This window comes from Crocodylus porosus, unplaced genomic scaffold, assembly GCF_001723895.1.
Source record: "Crocodylus porosus isolate Cpor-Errol unplaced genomic scaffold, CroPor_comp1, whole genome shotgun sequence".
NCBI classification, from domain to species: domain Eukaryota; kingdom Metazoa; phylum Chordata; order Crocodylia; family Crocodylidae; genus Crocodylus; species Crocodylus porosus.
In genome coordinates, this window is record NW_017728907.1 from 33,636,326 (window position 1) to 33,659,950 (window position 23,625).

At 45.7% G+C, this 23,625-nt stretch overlaps 1 protein-coding gene across 1 annotated transcript in view; it reads right to left on the minus strand.

The window, feature by feature from the left end:
* The window catches only part of MTF2 (metal response element binding transcription factor 2), a 37,287-nt gene extending 21,548 nt beyond the window's left edge, over positions 1–15,739 (minus strand). Inside the window, exon 1 of the mRNA XM_019530600.1 lies at positions 15,553–15,739. Within this exon, the coding sequence (XP_019386145.1) occupies positions 15,553–15,557 (5 nt within the window). The 5' untranslated portion in view covers positions 15,558–15,739. The remainder of the gene's footprint in view (positions 1–15,552) is intronic.
* Between the last annotated feature and the right edge of the window lie 7,886 nt (positions 15,740–23,625).

Consider the following 23,625-nt stretch of genomic DNA (forward strand, 5'->3'; position numbering starts at 1 on the left):
GGGAGGAACAACCGGCACCATACCTACAGGCTGGGGAACTCCCTTCTTGTCAGTGCAGAGGCAGAAAAGGATCTTGGAGTCATCACTGACTCCAAGGTGAACATGGGCCGGCAGTGTGGGGATGCAGTCAGGAAGGCCAACCGTACCTTGTCATGCATCCACAGATGCATCTCAGGCAGGTCCAAGGAGATGATCCTCCCCCTCTATGTAGCATTGGTCAGGCTGCAGCTGGAGTATTGCATCCAGTTCTGGGCAGCACACTTCAAGAGGGATGGGGACAACGTGGAGAGGGTCCAGAGGAGGGCCACTCGCATGATCAGGAGACAGCAGAGCAGGCCCTACGAGGAGAGGCTACGGGACCTGAACCTGCTCAGTCTCCACAGGAGAAGGCTGAGGGAGGATCTAGTGGCCTGTTACAAACTAGTCAGCAGGGACCAGCAGGCACTGGGGAAGTCCCTGTTCCCCCGTGCACTACCAGGAGTGACCAGGAATAACGGTCACAAGCTGGCAGAGGGTAGATTCAAGCTAGACATCAGGAGGTGCTACTTCATGGTCAGGGCAGCTAGGATCTGGAACCAACTTCCAAGAGAAGAAGTGGTGCTGGCTCCTACCCTGGGGGTCTTTAAAAGAAGGCTAGATGATCACCTTGCTGGGGTCGTTTGACCCCAGTAATCTTTCCTGCCATGGCAGGGGGTTGGACTAGATGATCTACTCAGGTTTCTTCCAACCCTAGAAACTATGAAACAGGATATGACTTCAGTAAGTTTAAGCCCCCAAGACACAGTAACCAAAAACAATTCACTCACTACAATCATATACATGTCCATTGTTTAATAAATCAAGTTTTAAAATTAAAACTATTTGATAAACTTGTATATGGGACAATGTTTTTAACGGTTTACAGAAAACCTTAACAATCTTAAAACTGCAATCTTTGTGCATTTCAAGCTGCTGTCCAAATTCAACCTAACACAAACCACAAAGAAAAATGAGAAATCCATCTTTCACCATATTTTAAACAAAATACAAGTTATCTGAGTAAATGTATGTTCACCCATCTTAGAGCTGGACTTAAACTTCTCTGGGACTGCATACATTTTTTCTGTCCTATACCAAGCAGCCATGCATTATCTACCCTGCCAATTTCCTGCAGGACCAGGCCAAGATGGCAACCCTGAAGAACTGCAGAAGGCAGCACAACTCTGGTACCCTCCAACTCTTCTGGTTCCTTATCCACACACAAGTGTCCTTCAAACGTAGACACTTCATCTTGCAACAAAATTATGATCCAGTGCATCATAAACTGGTCCACAAGTGGGTATTCCGTGAAGTGGGAAGACAGATGGCTAGTTCTAAATGTATAACCACATGAAGAGTATTGGCAGGGGTTCAAACTGTGTTGATATGGGTATTCTCTTAATACACTTTCACCTTTTGTTTTAATTTTTTTTAATATAAAGATTTTGAAAAGTAAATGATAATAATAGTGTTGATAAGAGTGATCATACTTAAATGCCATATTTATGCAAATCCAAGACAACCCTCCAATAATTAGATTTTAGACATGCAATTATATATTTGTTATAATTTTTCATATCTAGAATCCAACTGTTGGAGGGAAGAACAAAATTAAAGATTACCCTCCAACCCACTGTTGCGGGTACAAATGACAGGGCAAACAGGAGGCAGGGAGGCCAGCAGCACAGGAAGCAGGCAGCCTGAACCCCACCCCTACCTACACCTCATCCCAGCTGCCTGCATCCCCCAGCATCTGCCTCTGCACCAATTCTCCGTCAACTAATCTAGGTGCCCAGGGACCCCAAGCAACTCCTCACCTCCACTGCAGGGAACAACAGCCTCGCTTGGCCAAGGACAGCAGGGGCAGTGTAGATTCCTCCCTCCAAATCCTGCTCCTGTCCTCTCCCCCTTCCCTGCACCTCCCCTGGCCCTCTGATCTCTCTCACTTGTGAGAAGCAGGAGATAGGAGGAGGAATCTACATGATGCTTCTGCTGTCCTAGGGTGACAGGCATTTAGGGAACCCCAAAGCTGCTCTCGCTTGCCACTACAGAAAACCCAGCTTGGCTAAGGACAGCAGTAGTGATGTGTAGGTTTCTTTTTCCCTACATCTCCCCTCCCATCTCCCCCACTGGTTGACAGCAGGCTGGAGGGAGAAACCTGCATAGTACCACAGCTGCTCCTTGCAGTGTGGGACAGAAGCAGCTCTTTCTGCCCAGTTTCTTCCTCCCCACTCAGTGGCAGGGAGTTGCATAGGGAAGGACGAATCTACATACCAGTGCTACTATCCCTGGACAAGCCAGGCTCCCTTCGCAGCTCCCAACTGAAGCAGTCCAACACCAAGTGGACACAGGCACAGGGGGAGCCCCACAACTGCTCCTGACCCACACTGCAAGGAGCAGCTGTGGCAGCATGCAGGTTCCTCCTTCCAGCCTGCTCCCAGGCAATAGAGGAGTTGTGGGGTTAGGGAAGAAGGGAGCCAGGCAGGGAAGGGAAAGAAGAACCCAGATGCCATCACTACTGTCCCCAGCCAAGCCAGGCTCCCTGCACAGCCACTCCCTGCAGCTCTTAGCTAAAGCAGTCTGACACTTGATTCAAAATGAGGGCTGGCTTTCCATATGTGAATAGTGGGGGAAAACCTCATCTTGGAATTGAGTAAATACAGTAAAAGAAATGTAGTCTCCTGGTTAGCAAGGAGTACCATCTAAATTCTTACCACCATTAACAATCTACCTCTCCCAATGACAAACTGATGCTTATTTTCCCCTTTTATACAACCTTTGATCTTAATTACTTATAAATCAGTCTGCATCTTTAGAGAAAGGAGTGAAGCACAGTGTTGGTCTATCAAAGGGCCAGCTCCTGGTACAATATGGCAGCAAGGCCCCTGCTGCACAATCCAATTCCTGGCACAAGATCCGATTCCTAATCCCAACAATTGCTCCTACCATGCCACATGCCATTGCAAGGGAAGCCCAGGATCATAATACTGGGCTCCCCCTGTATCAGCAATTTGAAACAGGAGTGCCTGCAGGTCAAACTAGGGCCAACAATCATGATGGTTTATCTGACCTCCACGACTATACTAGGGACTCAAATCAGATGACTGTCATCCCAGCCCTGACCACACTGGTGTGGGTTCAAGTCCCCACTTCAGTGGTCAGCTAAGTCATCCCTGGCTGAAACAGCCCAAGGTCCAGTTCAAGACTGGGTCTGTGGGGCCAGGTCAACAATCAGCTGACTGTCAAAGCCACATGCCTGGCAGCTCTGTCTGGGCTGCGGGCAGGAGAAGAGAAGCACCCCCCTGCCAAAGGACTTACCCTGCTGGGAACCTCTAATTCACAGCAGTGTGGCTAGAGCTTCTGGATGCACAGTTTAAAATTCCCCAACAGGGAACCTGCCTCAGCATGCTTTCCAAAGTCTCCTGAGAGCCTGAGACCAGGTAAGCTTCTGGGGTCCAGGCACTCAAGAGTTTTAAAAAGCACAGTGGTAGCTGTACTCTTTAAAAATCCCCAGGCTCCAGGACCCACCATGTGGGGGAGGGGCAGAGGCAGCTAGGAGCTCCCAGGTGCCCCTTCCATGGGTGCGCTAGATGCTTAGAAAAGCAGGTGTATAGCTGGAGCTCCCAGCAGGCACAGTGAGCCCAACATCAGAGAGATGCTCCCTAACGTTGGGCTCATAGCATCCACCACATCTTCTTCCAGGGACTGGGCAGGGATGCTAAATCCAGGAGCTGGTGCTCCCCCCCAGCCCATTTCTGCAGCCTGGGTAAAAGATAGCTGTGCCCTGGATCCAAGGGCTGCCCAATTCCAGACCCCTAAGTTGTGCTCAAGTGAGCATCAGGATCTGTCCCAGGTTAGCCTATACATACCAAATGTTCAGTTTAAAGCAAGACAGATGAGCCACAAAAGATGTCACGTGTTATATGTGGAATAACTTTGTGTCATGTTTGCTACATTATCATACCATAAATTGGCTTTAACATTTGGGTGGGTTACTATATATGCTGTGATTAACATCTTAATTGTGTCCTAAATGTAACATGGGCCTTAAGTGACACTAGGGCAGTAGAATTATATAAGCCTGAAATAAAAATGCCTCATGGTTTTAAAATTATTTGTAATATTCTTGGGAGGTTGTACATGGACAGCAAGGAAGTCATGAAAGCCAGGATGCTGGATGTTTAGTTTACTTAGCAGCTCTTTCAGGACCATAGTACCAGGAGGGACCTCCCAGGCCATTTAGTACAGTCCCTTACATTCACAGGCAACTCTTTGTACAAAAGAATGTTCACTCTGGCTCCTCTTGAAACCACAGCCTCAAAGCATCCTATATTTAAAAACCAACCCCAATACAAAAACGCTATAAAATGTGTTCCTTTTCCTGTGGCAAGGGAGAAGGAATACTGCCAATGTTTTTAGCCTCTGCAATGGCAAGGAATCTGTTGGATTAAAATATATGTGGATGACCAAGGAAAAATACAATGCCCACACTATAAAGGAAAGCAAAAAAACCCCGAGGGTCCTTACTAATCTGACCCAGGAAAAAAATTCCTTCCTAACATTAAACCCCATGATTTTGCCCTTAAGCACGTAGGCAAGAACCACCAGAAATGTACCCAAGGTTTCTGCACAATATTTGAATATAGCATTCAAACAACCAGCATACCCCAGCTAATCACACACTAACAGGAAACGATCATGTAGCTCTTTAGAGGAAAGAAGCCAAAAAGAGACCCAAGGAAGGGTACCGAGATACCCCAAAGCTTGCCTAAATCTATTCCAACTATATGGTTGATCCAATAAAAGATCTCATCTAAATACATTGTGTTGTCCAGAAATTACTCTCTCAAAGATGTAGAGTGACAATTTCAAAACAAGTTAAGCATTCACAGGGCAGACATTGAAGGAAAAATAAATAAGTAAAATGAAAAAGACTTTGGAACAAGAAAAATAAAAAGTTGGGCAATGACCAAAAGAGCTAGATGAACAAGAGGCAGGCAGTTCAATAAGTATGTTGCAAAGAAAAGCTTTACAATTGGATCCAAGCAATGGCAACACAAAAGGTATGTACCAGCATTAGCCAAGGCTGAAACAACAGCTGAGAGATGTTAGTTCCTTTTGTGGAGGACCACCAACAGGGTGCTCACCACTTAAGGGCTGTTCCAGGCGGTGAGGGAGACTGCTTTGTGAGCAGCAGGGAAAGCCTTCCCCAAGAACCATTTTAGGGGGGGAAGGTGGATGGCAGAGCACCTTTCAGGTCTGCCACTTTAAGGAGAGCAGGCAGCAGAGAGGTGCAGGCCAGCTCTGATGAGGCAACCATTTTAAGATCCTGGTTCTCAGGGCTGGAGCACCAGTTTGCTGCCAGCACCCAAGGAACCAACAGCACCAAGCTGCGCTGCTACTCAAGGGACATCTTGGAGGTAAGGGAGGAATTATGGGGATGGAAGTTCCTAGGGGCCCAGTGAAGTCCCAACACCAGGGAGAAGGCTGTGGGTCTGAAGACAATAAGGCCTAGCCTGGGAAGAGGCTTAGTGTTTGTAGGCAAGCCCCTGAGTAGATCTGGTAGGGGAGATGCCTGGGGCATTCTCTAATGGGGCCCAGAAGGGGACCTGTTGTCCATGGAGAGCAGCAGCTGCTAAGTTAACTTTTGACCCTTGGACTGGTCAATGTAAGGGGACCAGGACCAAAAGGTTGAAGGGTTCACCAAGAGGCCGGTCAGGGCTCAATGGAGCCATCTGGCACTCTGACTGGCCTGGAAATACATCAAAGGTCCTCTTGGGGTGGGGGAGACATCACTGCTGAAAAAAAGAGGGTAGGCATTAGCCAGCATACACGCTGCCATGATGGCAGCAGCCAGCAGAAGTTGGTTGCAATAAAGGGCCCAATTGAGGTAGAGCAGCCCAGGAACATCTCAGACCCAGAAGGAATAAGATCAGGGCTGGTAGACCTGCTTGGTCCTGGACATGACTGGCAACTGCACCCTGTCAGAGAAGGGTAGTCTGGTGGGACTGTCAGTGGCAAGATAGTTCCCCAGAAATGCCAAGCCAGTTACCTCCCCAGTGACGGGTCGGTAGGGGTACCTGGTAACCCCACCCCCACCATCCAGAAAGGAACAGGGGGGAGGAGGAAGGGGAGGGCAGGCATGCTTATAAAGAAGCACCCGAGCCCTATAGGGGTGTAGGACCCTGGAGTGCCAGGCATGCCAGGAGTGAGACACTTGAGTCCTAAGGGGTGCAAGACCCCAGGCCTTAGCAAGAAGGTAGAGTATGGGCCCCAAGAGGGGCAAGAATCATGAGGTTCCCAGTGAGGGGCTAGGGTAGAGTCAGCCCAGAGTTTGGCTAGTTGAGAGGCCACCACTTGGATGAGGGTCAAGGAAGGGACCCAAGAGGCTGACCCAGGGCCACTCGGAGTAAAAGGATAAGCTTGATGGTCTATGGGAACCACTCAAGAGAGTAGGGCAGCATGTATCACCTTTCAACATCAGGGCACATGAAGGGCAGCTTTCTGCCTAAATAACATCCTAATTATTTAACAAAGTGTGGCAGGAAAGTAAGGCAGGCAACCTGCCTAAAGACAGGCGGGCAGGCCAGTACTGTGACTGGGCCTGGGAGTTTGCCCCTGTCGCACACTATTCATGTCAGATAGATATCAACTAAGATGCCAATTACATTTTAAGATGTCAGCACTTAATCATATTGTTCAAAAGCATAGGAAGAAAGAAAATACTATAATTTGCTTCAGGCAAAGGATTCACAAATAGGTAGACCAGAGAATACCACCAGTATTCTCCATTAGCTTGGAACTACAAGGTCAAAGAGTCCAGCAGACCATCAGCATCCCCAAGAGCATTTGAACACTAATGACAGGAAGCTCAAAGGATCCCTGACAGCATGCACAATCATGTTCTGAACACCTGCACAGTCTTAGGGGCACTACACCCCTCTAAGGGCACTATACCACCAACTGGGAGTAAAATCTAGATTTGGAGGGAAAAAAAGAGAGACAGATGATAGTGGTAGAAAGGGAAAAGCCAAAGTAAAAGAGCACAGGGTAACCACAAAGCTGGCAGTGACAAGGGAAAGGTAAAAAGTGGCCTACAAACAGCTTAGTCCTTCAGCTACTTAACTCACAGCTGTTCATCTGGTAACCCCTGAGCCACATTCAGCCCCATGGGGCTTGCCTGCTTCCCCCTAGGCTCCTGGTCCAGGGACTGCTCTTCCTATTGTTCTAGTGCTGCTGTCATTGGAGTCACTAGTTTCCTCCCCCCTGGTTCTACTTTTTACCCTTGGCCCTGGGAGCAGCAATGGTCAGTGGGCTCAAGGGAAGCAGAGGACCCTACACAGTGCAGGAGCACCAATGCAGCATGGGGGAGAGGATGGCCCCACAGCCCCCATATACTCAGAAGTTGAACAGCCTGGGTTTAAATTAATTAACGTTAATGACTACTCTTTTTTTGGGGGGGAAAAAGAAGGAAAAAGTAAGCTAACACCCTTAATCCTTCAACCAAGGCTAAGTCTATGCATGGTTTTGTAAGACATTTGACTATTTTAAGAGAGATGTAGAATTTTATAGTGAAGACAAAGTGGTACAAGTTGCTTCTCTGGATGTAGTTTGATTGCTTATTGTAATTAAGACCAAGACAGTCTTTTTTGCTCAATTAAGGTATACAAGTTCAAACAGCTCTACAAGTATGTAAGCCATGCCAATAGCTGGGGGGTTGTATTTACTTAACTATCATTTAGATTAGACTGAACTGATTAGCTCATGAATGGTGAACAGTCATTCTGTTCTGTACTTGAACACTGCACAGGAAAAACAGAAGCCTCAGATCAATAGGATCCCAGCCAGGGTGCAAGAATAATGAAGTAGTACAAAAAATGGTGTTTGTTTAGACAAGACCCTAAGGTCTGACACCTCAGAACTCAAAGCCCACCGCACCTTCCCAGCAACCCAAGGGTGAACAAACATGGCACTCTTTATATTTAAAGCAAACAGATGTTTTAAGGACTGAAGTCACAAGGGCCTGTTTCTTAAGGAAAAAAATAAAAGCTAAATTTTAAGCATATTACAAAGTAAAAGACAAGTATATGAAGTGTCACTGATTAAATGTAAGAAATTTTAAGATACTATTTTGTTATTTAGCAAGAAATTTAGTTCATTTTTATCATAATAGCATCTTAAGTCACAGCACGGTTTATTTGAACACAGATTCCAGTATACACTTGACTATTTTCCACCATACTATGAACTCTACATAGGCTAAATACAGAAGATAAAAATCAGTATTTATGTATCAGCCCATATTCTAGATCAGTGGTTTTCAAAAACTTCTGAATGTCACAGAACACCTTTTGTATTACTACTTCTACTGCAGAATCCATATCCCCTTAGCTCTGTGGACTGTGTGAACTGCCAGAAAACCAGGGGACCATGTCCAATAATAGCAGCATAACACCTCCTGGCCGACTCGGCCATTACCCCCAGTCTCTTTGCGGAACAAACCCCTGACAACCTATGACAGAACCCCAGGGTTCTGCAGAACAGTTTGCAAACTACTGCACCTGGTGTACTTGCATCCATCCTTCACATAATTTTACAGGCCTTTGAGCACAACTGGAACAAGCTGTGCTAGTTGGAAACTATACAGAGTTAACCATGCCTACTGTGGACCCAACCAAAAGATTTTACAACCTAAAAAAGTAAAGTGGGAGATAATTGTATGCATCTAAGAATTAATTTATGTACATAAATCAAGGCAATCTGAAAGTCCAGAGCAGCCCATCTCCCATCTATTACTCAGGTCATCATTGATGGATTTCTTTAAGGCATCACAGCAGAAGTAAGTCTTGAGGTATGTCATGAAGGAGGAATTATGGCCTTATGGATCAGTTCAGGAAGACTGTTCCACATGAAGACTGGTTATCATTGTTAGCAAGATGAGGCTAATTTAAACAGCAACTGAGACAAGTTAAGACCTTTAGTCAATTCCTATATTTTAATTTTTTTTCTTTTTAAGTTTGTCAAGACAAGTGTGTAGAAACACCCTGGACAATAAAGCGAAATAAAATACATGATTAATCCATCATTTTCTATTGCATACATGTCTCAAGTGTTAAGGTGGAAAAATGCCTTCCAAGAACCAAGTTTTGAAATTGCATACAGTGCTATTATGCTCAAAGGTACAGGAAAAAAAAAAAATCACCTTTTTCTTGGGTCTTCTTGGGTTAAGTAGCGTTTAGTGGTCAAGAACATATTATGCTGAAGCATTATATGAACAATATGTAGGATGAATACTGCAATACATGTGTGCATCAGCTCGCTAGACATTATCACCCCCCAAAAAACAAACAAACAAACAAAATCAATAATGAAAGATTTAAGCATCCTCATGGCCAGTTCTTAAGAGCAATCCTTAATACAAGCAGCAGAAATTAGCATTGGGAGAAGTCACTTCAGTTCACAGTTGATGAAATAGTTACACAGTGAATAAAAAAAGTTAATGATTTATTATTATTTTTGGCAGTGACTCGAAATAATGTAACACCTAAGGACACCAGAATTTACTAAGTTCAGGAGAAAATAAAGCACACATTCACAGTTTGGCTCTTTCAACCAGAGGCGAGTCCATCTTAAGCTAATCAGATCAATTATTTCATTGATTGCAGACAATTAATGTAACTAGTTCACAATTAGTACATTAGCAGGGAATTTGGTTTTTCCTGACAACCCCCCCCCAACACATCCTCATGCCCCTCAATTCCTCCCCCTACCCCCCAACATTCCCCCCAGCCCTGCTCATGCCCCACGTGCCCTACAGCCCTCTTCCCCACCCAGCCCTGCTGGAAGGAACCCCCAGCTGCCAGAGCTATAAGGCCAGGGACCCCAGTACACAGTCTTCTTTTGCCTGACAGAAGACAGCAGAGCAGATCCTGTCTTCCCCCTCCCCACCACTGCATGTACGCCTGGGGAAGGGCAGGGGGGACCTGGGCCCCCAGATCTGTGTGTAGGGCGTGGGTGGGGGTGGGCTACCCACTGCAGGCTCAGGCTCCCACCCTGCTGCCCTCCCCTGGGGTCTCCACAGCCCACTGGGTGCAACCAGTAAAGGGCACAACACCTCTGGCACCCCCCACTACTGCTGTGCATACAAGGGATGCCTTGCTAGGCTAGCACAGAGCTTGCAGCAGCAGGCAGCTTTCCTGTGTGGCCCCACTCTGCCCTGCACCACTGGGTCACACCCACTGGGCTACAGAGGCCCCAGGGGAGGGCAGCGGGGCAGAAGCCCGATCCTGCAGCAGGCAGCCCATGCTTGCCCTGCACACAAGTCTGGGGCATGAGCCCCCCTGGTCCCCCAGAAGAGTATGCAGCAGCAGGGAGCAGTCCCTCTTCCTCCCCAAAATGAGCCACCTGCAGCCCCATCCCACTCTCTGCTGGGGCCCTGTGACCATTTATTGCAGACCCAGGCCCCATGCACCACAGCCCTGCCTAACTCCCTCCTATGGAGGCCTCAATCCCTCCTCTTGCCCTTACCTTTCAGAGCTGCTCTCCAGGCTGCCTGACAGCCATGTGCATATACATGCACATGGTGCCCCCTGCCTAATGGCCCTCCTCCCAGCCCCCTGTAGGCTGGAACTCTGCCAGTCTGCAGAGAGCTTTTTGCAAAACTGCAAAATCCACAGATTTCTCCACTAAAATGAAAAATCCCTGTTTTCCTGCAAAGGGAGAAATAAGTGTTTTTCTCCATTTTCTGCAGTAAATGGAAAACCCAGATCCCTGTACATTAGTCACTTTTGCTTGTATTATATAAATATAGTATTCTTGTACAACTGGGGTTTTTTTTTCCTAAAGTAAGAACACAAGCATCTGATTGTTTGAGACTTTACTATAACAGCAATGGGCTGAACATACATCTTACTTTAAAAGAGATTTTTACAACAAATTGCAATAGCAGTAAATTTCCTCTTGCTGTTCGTGACAGAGCACAGGTTGTGCCTGTCACTTTAAGGGGTCTAAGCAAGTTGTGGAGCAGCCCATAGGTGCAGTGCGGCCTGACAAGCCGTCAAATGACTGAGGGAGGGCTCCTGGATTGGAGGATGTGAGCTGAGTAGCCTCCATATAAACCCAGGCCCTCAATAGTGAACTGGCAGATGCTGCATGAAGCCAGCTAGATAACATCATCTTGCTAAGGCTGCTTCTTCCAGAACATCTTGGAGGTAAAGGGCAGGAACTATGGGGATGGAGAAGGTTCTTGGTCCTAAGGCATAATCTACACCCTGCTGGGAATGGATGGTGTGGTGGGATTACTTATGGCAGGATAACTTCCAGGAAATGCTACACCTATGCCTCCCCAGGGAAGGGTAAGTATGGGGCACCAGAAAGCTTCAGCCCCTGCTGTTCTGTGGGTGACCCCATGGAGGGGAAAGGCTAAGGAGCCCTGACAGAAAAACACAGAGCCAAGGCCCACGGGATGAAGCCTGAGGCAGGGTCCAGGCCATGAGAAGCCAGAGACAGGGCCCAGGTCCACAGAGTGAAACCTGAGGCTCATAAAGGAGCCAGGTGCTGAGGCTCCAGGATGGTGGGATTGAGGGCTCCAGGAGGAGTCGGGTGCAGAGGCTCCAGGAGGATGGGACTGAGAGCCCCAGCATAGGGGACCAAGAGGCTATGGGGTAGAACAGGGAGCCCAAGAGTGAGTGAGGGAATAGGAGCCCAAATTCTGAGGGAATTGAGCCCCCACTATGGGTGGCATGGCCTCAGGAGTCCTCAGATTTACCTGGGTCTCAAGTTTAGGCCTAGTAAAGCCAAGTATAGCTCAGTTAAGAGGCTGGGGAGTTTGGATACAGATGCTAGCTGTGAGGCATGGGACACTGTGTAAGGGGAGGTTTGGAGCAGTGTATACACCCTTGGCATCAGGGCAATTAAATGGGCAGGCTCCTGTATGATAAACAACTACTTCTAGTTGGCAAGATCAAAAGTGGGGCAGGTGGTCATGCCAATATATGGACTGGCCCCAGGAAAGCTCACTTGTTACACTGTTATATTTGCTCTAGTCCTAATTGTGATCATAACCAACTACCATGCTCTATAACATCTTAGAAATTATTTTTAAAAGCCTTAAATGTTGCCAGGGTACCACAAGCAGAATCTCCCTATGACTGATAAAAGGTGTTTGTGCCTGAAAGCTTGCGAAGAACCTTTTTTCCAACTATTTAGTTGGTCTAATAAAAGATATCACATCTACCCAAAGAACCCTGCCTGCCTTAAATGTTGCCAGCCATTTGTTCTAAATTTCTCTTTTCTATTTAAACACCTAGAGCTCATACAAAGCACACATCTTTAGTTGTTTGTTTTTTAGGATGGTAAAAGAGCTTGATCCCACCAAGTACTGATATCAACTAGATGCAATTGACTGTCCTTAACAGGGCATGGGGAACTCTCTACCTTTATTTTAGTAACTAAGGTACTTGGGAATTTCCTTCACTCCACACCTGGTAGAGACCTAACTACCCTTAACAAACAACTTATCCTACAGACTTGAATGTGAAGCAAGCAATGAGGAAACTGCTTACAAAGAATTAAAATCCTGATGAATAAGTACTACCCTACACACAACTGTCCTTTTCTGGTTATGTTCTCCCTCAAGATACTCAAAATGAAAGTCTAAACCTTCTCAATTTAGTAATAGGTACAGAATGAGCACAACTTTATATAAAACCTAGTATCATTTAGCCCATGTGAATCCATTTACTTTAAAATTAGGGTTGTAGGTTAACTTTGGGGTGATCATATGGCAATGCAAACTGGGGGCCAAACATTTGGGAAGGGTACAGGGCTGATTTGTGGCACACCGGCTGAAGTGTCACTCTCATCCTCCGCCTGTACCCAGTCTACTGCTCAGGCTTCTGCTCCCTGCCCAATTTACTACTTTGTCCAGTGCCATACTGCCTGCCCCCTCACTGATCTGTTGGATGCCATAAAGCTGCTACTTGTGGCACTTGTAGTGCACAGTGGCCATCCCTGTGTTACTGCATACACAAAAGAACAGAGCAGAAAGGTAGAAGTTAAGGTACCAGTACACAATGACTTAAAAAGACTAGAGTGGGGCAAATGGTTTAGAAAAGGGAAATAAGGTAAGTCTTTATGTCCTCTGAATAGGGACCTCCTTTTGTGTTAGTACCTACTACACTGAAACTGCCACAAACAGAAGGTCATTTACTGTCTCAGTAGTATGAGTCCACAAAGATGACTCAATCTTCACTTTTCTTTTAACACACACACACCCTTGTATTCCCTAAATCTTTCTATGGAATAATTCCCTTGTGTACCTGACAACATGAGAGAAGTCATTCAATATTAAAAGCATATCCAAGCTTATCAGGAATTGATAAACAATTATTTTCTTTAAAAATTAAAATTTAACATTTCTGACAAATACAAGTTCTTTACCACCCCCCCACAACCAAATTATCACCTTCTAAAAAGATGCTTGAAATCCAGTTATTTTCAAAAGGCTAGTTAGAAGTAGTCTTGGGTACTACCCTGCCCTTGTAGCTCTTCAGCGATGTGTGCAACTTATACCAGGAAAAGTAATTTAATTTTTTTGCACTCTGCACAAGAAAGGGAAGGAAGACCCGCAAAAATATAAGTCTGTCAGTATAAAATAATTTTTTTTTTTTTTTTTTTTTTTTTTTTTTTTATATACTTTCTTTAATTTAGCTTTTGTTTGGTAAATATATACACTAAAAAACTCGACACAGTACTTACCAGTGTGAAGAGACTTCGATTTTTTTTTTTTTTTTTTTTACACACACACACACACACACTTAAATGCATAAGTTAAATTTCATATAACCTTCCAGTTACAAAATACAAACAATGTAAAGTTATCTAACATTTAAAGTACTAGGCAGAGATCAATTAAAACACTCTTTAAAACAGGGGTGGGCAAAATGCAGCCTGCCAGGCCATTCTATCCAGCCTGTGGGGCCCCTAAAAAAAAAAAAAAATTAGAAAATTAATATTCATCTACCCCATAATACCAATCATGCGGCCCTCCATGGCCTGTCAAAACTCAGTAAGTGGCCCTCCACCCAAAATAATTACTCACCCCTGCTTTAAAAGCCATTTTTAAACGCATCAAAAACATTATTACTTCCTCCTTCAAATTTATCTCCGGCTTTATTAGATACTACTTACTGTCCATGTTTGACAGAGGGAAAGCACACATATACATGCACACTTGAAAAGAACCTGATCTTCTGGGATGAAAAATAAGGATTAACTGGTGTAGCCTACAGCCTGCTGCATCTTCATCCAACCTCTATATAAACAAACATCTGGCATTCAATTGCACACCAGCCACATGAAGCCACCCTTATAGAAACAGACTAGTTTCCCCTTGCAGTGAAAAAACACTTTTGCCAAAAGCAAGGTAGCTCTGTCCACCCAAACCTGGATGGCTGTACAAAGCATCCTTAAAACCATAAAGCTCCTTCAGGAACCGTCTTACATCTCCTATGCTTGTAGCTCCTAGCAGAAATCCCCTCCCCCATTTCACTGCTTCACTCCTCATTTCCCTTTCCTCCCCTGTCTCAATCTCTTTGTTTCCCCTTCTCCCTCTTCAGTTTTCTTTCCAAGGGAATTAAGATGTAAAATGTATTAATTTATACTTCACTATTGAAATACTCGGGCTTTAAGCTTTGATCCTCAAATTCTTTGAACTGTAACTTGAGATATTTTTTCCTGAAGAGACAAAACATTCAGTAAGGGGCCAACACTTTCAACTGCAATAGTTCATTAAAGGAAGTATTTTCTTCTGTCGATTACTCCGCTTTTGACAGTTTAGCTCAGTGCTGGGGAGCTGACAGGGATGTACAGACTGACTGCTTTTCCTGTTTACATGGGAAAACAGATGGTGTTTAAATATCCTTTCAAGTATCACTAGCAACCGATTTTTTAAACTGCAAAATTAAAATAAATAAATAAAGGGGCCATCTTATCAGCAACTCAAGGAACAAACAGAATCTTGGGGTTGAGTATTTCATTCACCCAATACTATAAAGTCCTTCATATTCCCAAAATGACCCCCGTCCAGGAGGCATCCGAGTCCCTCCCTCCCAAGTACAAGAACAGCATCAGCCCTTCTCTTTTGCAATTCAAACGGCAAGGCTGACGGGAGGGGGCGGCGGGGGGGCCGAGCCAGGAAGCACCACGGCCAGACCACGTCCCGCGCAGGAAAGTTTCGCCCCCACGAGACGCCCCTTTGTGCCGCCCCGCGGCTTTGTCGCCGCTCACCCAGAATCGCTTCGGCAGGAGAAACACCCCGCAGCGGCCCTGCGTTCCCCTTTGTTGCGGGCCCGGGACCTGCCCGTCCCTGGGGCCCCGGTGCCCCGCCCGCCTCTGCGCCGCGACAGGAGGCGGCCGCAACCCGCGCCCCCCCACGAGGACGGGGCGGCCCCGCTCCCCTTCCCCAGGGCACGGCGGCACGGGCAGCCGCAGCCCCCTTACCCCACCCTCGGCCCGGCCCGGCCCGGCCCTCACCTCATTCGGTCTCTCCAGTGGTGCCAACCGCCGCATGCAGGGAAATCAGCGGGCTCAGCGCCCTCCCCAGGGCCGCACCGCGGCCGGGCCCTCCGCGCGGAGGAGGGGTCACACCCGCCTCACGGGCAGCCCGGCTCCGCTGCGGCCCTTCGCCATTTTTGTTTCCCGCGGAGGAGAAGCTGGTGCATTGTGGGAACTACAAAGAGCCCCGGCCCCATCCCCGCCCCGGCGGGGCTCCGCCTGCGCCGAATGGCCGCTCCGGGCCGGGGGGAGGGGCCGCGCGGCGGCGGAAGCACACCCGCCTCCGTGCTGTTGCCGTCGCGCGTGAACAAAGAGGAACTATTTCGGCCGTGGTGGCAGAGCGCGCGAATCCTTCCCCCCGCGCCCGGGACTACTTGTGGCGGTACGGAGTGCTTGGGGTTGCTCCTATCACTCGTTACCCCCGGCCCTGTAGCGCCTGCTGCCAGCACCTCTTCTCCTCCCTCCCCGGTTCGCAGCGCGGAGCCCGCCTGAGTGCCGGTCTGCACAGCGCCTCCAGTAGCAGGGCTGGTTTCGGCGGCTGTTGAGGCGGCACATGCGACCCGTCTCCCCTCCCCTCGGCCGGGGGAGCCCTCGGGCTCGGCCGGCCCGGGCCCTGCCGAAGCGGCTCCACTTTTCCTCCTCCCGCAGGAGCTCGGCTTCAGGGCGGCGGGTCCTGTGGTCACTGGGCCCCTTGCTGCACGACGGGCTGTGGCACTTGACTGTGAAAGGATCCGAACCCCTTGACAGGATGTTACAGGCCACAGAAAAAGGAGAAAAAAAAGCACTCTCGGACTCGTTCGGAAATTGTTAGAAAAAGAAAAATTATATTTTTCTGCAAGGTTTCTGGCTTTTGTCAGAAGGTAGTTGTGCTTTGGCTGCAAGATTAAACACTTGGATTCCCCCCTTGGCACTGGTGATGCATAGTGGGGGCGTGTGTCCCCCCCGAAGTTGGCCACTGCCAATGCTGCTGCCCGCATCTGCAGTCAGCACTTGTCACCCCACCCTTGCCGCCCACATGGTCACAGCCACCTGCAGGCAGTCCCCGCTCACCACGGCCACACCCCCGACACTGCTGCAGCCACCTGAGGGGGGCCCCAGCCCTGGGAGATGCAAGTTGTCTGTGCCTCGTGGTAGAAACAAGCTGCAACACAGGAGTTTTCCAGTTCTCTGGACTCCCTAGTCCTCGAATAGCACTTCCCTGATACAGTATTATTCCTTCATGAGCAGGGTATCTTCACCACCTCCATGAGATTTAGCACTTCATCAGATCTCTTGGAACCATGAGTTCATCAACTGCTCAGTCAAAGAGGAAGGAATGGAGGCTTTTTTCTACTGCAGCTGAAAGTTTTAGCACCTAAACAGATTAGGAGCCACCATGAGACCCATCCCCTCCCAGCATACATACCATTGCTGTCTTGCCACAGTCATTTTTCCCCTTCACCCCAAGTTCCTGTTGCTTTTTTGGAGGGTTTTGTTTTGTTTTGTTGGGGGGGGGGGCGTTGCAGCCTCTAGTGGCTGCCTCTCCAGTCATACACAGGATCTGTTTTCTCCTTGTGTTTCACAGGCTGCATTAAAAAAATAAGAGATCTCAAATCATCCTTTTTTATGTCATCAATCCCTCTGGACAAGTTCCTGTAAGTTGTTGACAGTATTAGAGCTGGGTTGTGCCTGGACTATATCACCTTTAGAGAGTCAGTGCATACCTTGTACTTTTGCCACTGCTTGTGACAGCTTCCAGGCCTTTCATAAAGTGTTTGAAAGTTTCCTTCTCTTTTCTCCTAATCAGTTCCTATGTCTGGTATTATCCACACATTACAGCAGTCTCAGATCATGGAGAGGCAACATTTTTCCCTTCCCACTCAAAAGTCTCCATTAAAGGGAGGGAACAATGAAGGAAGAAAAAGAGAACTTTAGCCAAGATTACCACATATTTTGAAAAATTCAGGAGGACATCTGTTTGGCCCTGTTCACTTCACACTTAGAAGGCAGGCAATATCAAAATTTCTGTCAGCCATAGCTGACATCACTTACGCTGTTTGCATAATGAGAATGTTAGGGAACCTAGGTATTTATCTTGATTTGCCACTAGTGCTAACAACAGTAGAAGCACTAGCATTAATCAACTAACAGTTTCTCCCCTTATGTCATCCTAACCCTCAGAACAGATCTGTACAACATGGGAGTTCAAAGGCTAATCTACACAAAGTTCTCTTAACCTTTGCTTGCAACAAGCCACTTTCATCAATGTTTGCTCCCCTCAAACCAGATCTAACAAAGTCAGCATAGCTAAAGCCTTCATCAGTACAAAGCATAACTAAATCCTGAAAGAATACAGCCCTAAGATATACCAGTTTACTGGTTTTTGTTTAATTGCAAACTATATTAGTCACAATAATGCAAGCACTAACAATTAACTAAAGATTAAGAAAGTAGAGGGAGTTCTTAATTTGTATCAGAATCAGCTTGGTCAAATCAATACTAGTAGCCCACAATAGCTACTTTTTAAAGTTCCTTATATATAACGGTTACTATAGTATCTTTGGTAAATCAGCATCTCTGAGAAGTAAAGAGCAGAGTTCTCTAGCAGAGCATGAACAACATAGCTTTAAGCTACCTTTGTATCCTCTCACTCAAATCCTAAAGCATAACTTTTGTAGTTCTGGAAAAATAAACTGTGGCAGTGTCCTTTAAGTATTTAACAGCTCACTGTAGTTGCAGAGCCACCAAGACCATGATGTGACCTGTACTCTCAGTAAGTTTATCACAACATTTCTACAAGTTGTAAGGGATTGTGGCTTTGTATCCTGTAGGAGACAGGGACATCTGAAGCAGCTTTATTAACATTCCTTTAGTTGGTTACAGAACATGTGGCGCCCTATAGATCTTACCTTTTCAAAGACAGTTTCTGTCTATTCACAAGGAAATAGGACACTATAATACCAATGCTTTGGACCTACTCTCCTTTTTTGGGACTGGTTTATTTCTGTAAAAATTGTTAAGCAGAAGCTACAATTTCCCGCCCTTCTTTAATTGTCTGTCATATTCTTGATCTCTGAATTGCTGCTTAATCATTTTAATTCAAAACCACATTAGTGTCCTTTGTCTCCCTCCTATAGGAAGCCTGCTGTTGTGATTCAGTCGCAGAATCTGCATCTGCCGCCCCAAACACACATATAACTACAGCCATTGAGGCACTGAGTGTCTGGACTCAGTCTGACCTTTGGATACTGTCTCAATAGCTGAAGTGGGGAATGGAAGGTTTGGGCAGCCTCCACTCCACCATGCTCTTGCCTAGACATATGTATCAAAGATCCAGGTATACGTGAAAGGTCACTAGGATCCAGAAGGATCAAGAATTATATACTATAGGAAGCTTTATCTCAGGACTCTTATCATTTGATGCCTACTTAATTCCTTGACCCAACCACTAGTCCAATCCCAGATTCATCACCTGCAAAGTGGATAACTAGACACAGATTACTTGAGAAGGTAATAAGGAAAAGTTTTCAACTAGCAATAATCGTGCCTTGGATTAACCTCTAATAATACCAAAACTATTTCAAAACCTTGCAATTGGAATGATAAGCATTGGTGAGGCTGAGCTGAACTCCCTTTAAAAGACCAACCCATATTGTAAACAGGTTCCTTCAAACCACTTTAGCCCTTTTCTCTAGTAAGAATGAACAATTGATACCATTACTAATTACATTACATTGTAGTCAGGACAGCTTTAAAATTTGTCAGTTCATATCACGGAAACAAATACCATATGCATGGATTTGTGGCTGCAAATGGAAAGAGGATTCCCATCACTAGCAGCAGCTGTAGAGCCAAGAATTCACTAGAGTAACTTGATCTATCCTGGATACTCTTTATGTCATTGTGATTATTGTAATGTGAGAGGTATAACTAATCTGGTTCTGAGTGACCTGAAGCTTTTCACCTGTTTTCTGACCAGCCATAATAATCAACTAGACCCACCTTGAGTATACTCAAGCCTCAAGGTTTAGATTAACATAGGTAAAAACTATGCATTTCTCATGTTAACATCTCAGCCTTATTTTCTCTTGACACGTGATACTGTTTACAAAAATATTTCAAGATTTTATTTAAGAGGCTTGTGTTTTCACTTTCAGACATATTAAGTATATACATACACTAGCTAATGACAGCTGAAGCATTTTTTGCTGAAACCTCAGTTTTGTCTTTTCTTGTGAAAATGTTTGGAAGAAAGTATATTTGGATTATCTGTCATGTAAAAATCCAGGCTCTGCTTAATATAGTATATACGTTCAACTTTCCCCTGTCTAGTTTAGGAAACTTGTTCAGCAATCACTTCAGCTGAAGTAGAGCTAACTGTATCTCAGCTACATGTGCTACATATCACTTGTTTCCTTTCATTGATTATATTATATGTTATCTGTATATTAAACATTTCTGAACTAATATTTATATTCTCCATACAAACTTGTTTGAGGTACAAAGTCTTAGTTTTTGTTTCCTTATTGTTCCTAAGAGCAACAAAGGAAAACTAGACCCTATCTTCAAAATGAAATGTATTTTGCATATAGGAAAGGATTAAGAAATGACTGCATAATTTGCTGCTGTGTTTAGTATTGCTTGGAACTGGGGCAGAGATCTTGACAAAGGGATGATTTATTCTTAAATGGGTGTGGAAAGCATTTTGGCAATGTTTTGCCTCCCCAGTACTAGCAGAACAGTCCACAAATGAAATTAAAATAAAAAACAAACAAAAACCTGTTTAACCAGACAGGCTACATAGATGAAAGTTCAGGGCCCAATTATTGTGGAGTACTAATTTCTGTTACCTTATTGTGTTGCCAGACATGGTGTCAGAATGATACTCTTGAATAAGACTATAAGGTAAAGTTTATACATGTACAGATGGTCAGTATAACCACAATTCAACAAGGAGGAAAACTTAGACCCTAGACCACTTTCTCTGTATTGTTTAAGCTTGGGAACAGTCAGGAGGCCTACTTGGGATATTCTTATCAAGAAGTTCAATATGACACATCTCTTTATGGGTTAACATAATAATCAAGGGGAAAATGTACTCTTGGCGCTTCTGCTAATGGAGGTTCAGAAAATAATCCTCAATTTTAAAATTTAATTGAGCAGGTGTTGGAGAAGTCACATGATATAAAGAATGTAGTATATTTTTTTTTTACCACTGTTACCAAACTTGATCATCACATGGCAGTACATGAAACTCATAACTTTATACCATACATTTAAAAAATGAATGTTAGTAAAGGGATAGAAATTTAACATCTTAAATCCAGGGTTAGGCAACCTTTTCCAGCTGCAGGCCAGAATGATACAACTTGGATCCAAGGCAGAAGGGTGGGCACTTGAATCCCACTGTTCCCACCGCTCGTCTCCCTGGCCATACCAGGGAAAGCACACACTGATCCCTGCAATGGGATAGGGAGACCACCCACAGCAGGCATCCCCCACCACTGAATGCTGCTGAAGCTCCACACCTTGGATGGATCCAAGGTCCTGCGGGCCATATCCGGCCTACGATCCACATGTTGCTGACCTCTGTCTTAAATGCAGTATTAACTCTTCCTAAATAGATAGTTGTTCAAGCTAAAATAAAATTACAAAATCAGTCACAGTCCATCAGGGCTATGCTATGTATCTTTCAGGCCTGGGCCAATATATAGTTGTTTTAAACCTAAATGACTTCCATGTAATGTGCAAAGGGATCACTTTGGAATAGCCACATACTACTGAAGACTAGTTTTTTCGAATGTCTATGTTGAGGGAACAAGTATGAGAGGGCTGAGGCTGGGATTTGAGGAATAGAAAATCCTCAGGCAGGTGGACAAAGGTATCAGGCATAAATTCTTGGTGTTATAAAGCACAGGGCCTAGAAGACTTGAAAGGAACTTAGAAGGACTAACACAGGCAAAGAAAGCTTGTACAGAACAAATAAGTCCTTTTTAACCATGGGACTAGCTGTAAGAGAAGGGTGATTTGGAGAAGGCTGGACTTCTCAGGGTATTCTGACCTAAACCCCAAGAGCATGCAAGATACTTGAGGAAACTGAAGCAGGGAAATACGTGTAAATACTTATTTTTTCACAGATCTGTGTATTTCTTATGGTAGTTACAGTAAAGAGATAATATATGTTTGTAACTTTTACAAGTTTGTGTTTCTGCTTGTTTCAGCTCTCATGTGTCTCATGAGAGACATGAAGAAGTATAACATAAGTCTAGAATGCTCACAAGATTAAAACTGAGAGAAGGCATATGCTTAAGAGCCTAGGGAGTTTGAAAAGAGTAACTAAGACAGCTGGGCTGAGATATCTCATTTCTGTGAATCGGTGACAGAGCCCAGAAAGTGCACCAGTGTGGCCAGGGAATGACTCAGTGATGAAGCCTCTTCAGACCAAGGGAAGCTTAAGAACATGTGGCACAGTTTAGAGGAACCCTAACAGTCTGTTAAGTGTCTGTCTGGGCGAGCTTTATCAGGTGTAAAGTTACCATATTTGAAGGTCCAAAGAAGAGGACATCTGGGCGGGGGGTGGGGCAGGGGGAATATGATGTTGGGTGGGGCAGTGACATGGTGTCCTGCTCATTCTGTTGCCCCTCACTGGCAAGACACAGCCCCACCCCCAGCCCTACTGCTGCTGCCCCTCATTCTCAACAAGCAGTACCCTGTTTACCCCCCTCCCTGCTGGTGCCCCTCACTCCTAACTGCAGCCCCCTGGCACTGCCTGTGCCCCACACACAACCCACAATCACCACCCCTGTGCCCCTCAATCCTGATGCGCAGCCTCTGCCCCCCAGCCTTGCTGGTGGCCCTCACCCCCAACGTGCAGCCTCCTACCCCCCTCAGCTCTGCCGGTGCCCCTGACTCCTGACCCTCTGTGCTCCCTGCTGCCTTGGATCACCCTCCCCCTGTTTCCACCAGTGGAGCAAAGCAAAGTCTTGAACTCAGCTCCCAATTGGGCACACAGCATGCTAGGTATTCTAGGAACCATAGTTCTATCAAGTGGCAGCCACACTGAAAACAGACCCAGGGGGTGGGGTGGGGGGAATCCTGGACATTTAAAAGACCCAGACTCAGCACAGGGGGCCAAAAAAGAGGACATGTCTGAGAAAACCTGGACATACAGTAACCCTAATCAAGTGTGCAATGATCTTTGTACAGTAACACTTTGTTACCTCTGTCCTAGCCTTTCCAATGCTCTCTGCTGTGAGCCAGGCTTGTATTTTATCAGCACATTGTGGAAAAATCTGTTCCATGCTCTTCCAAATCCTGGTGCCAGTAGGCATTTTATGGATTGGTATTTATAGGCTTGATCTACTGACATATTTTAACACTGGATTACCCAGGATTTCCCATATTTACAAATGGGTTAGCTGTCATAGTCAATCTTCAACTCATCACAAATTTGAAATTGGGCTGAGTTATACCGGTGCAACCATTAAATCAGTGCAGTGTTTTTACCTAGGGGGATTGCACAAATACTACATGTTTAGACTAGTCACAAGTACTTTTGATCATCTGGATCATCATAAAGTTATTTCTTCTCATTCCAAGATTTGTTTTGTAGTTTCCTTCACATCCATGGCAGAGGCATAACAACACACCTGGGCACCCATGGCAGCTCCCATGTGACTTTCAGTTGCCATTGCTGCTGTGATTATGATTGTGTGGCTTCAGCAGCCACCATGTTTTTCCAGTCCCTCCCACCTCTAAGTCAGTAGCCAGGATCACTGCCATGGTTACTCCTCCCTAAGTATGCCAATGGTTCATGTTATCAGATTTGGGGGGGGAGGGGTAATCCCATAGTTTTTACTGCTACAGTAAGATAAACTGCTCTGAGTCTTTCCCAGCAAATTGGGGAAGAATGTGTCCATCTGCCTGGGCACATAGAAGGAAACTATTGGGGGATTATCATCAGCACTTGAGTGGCAATTTCCCACCTTTTCTGATAATCAGCAGGGATCTGGGTTTTCTGTTTGCCACAGAAAAATACAGTAAGACCTGGATTTTCTCATTTCAAAGAGAAAT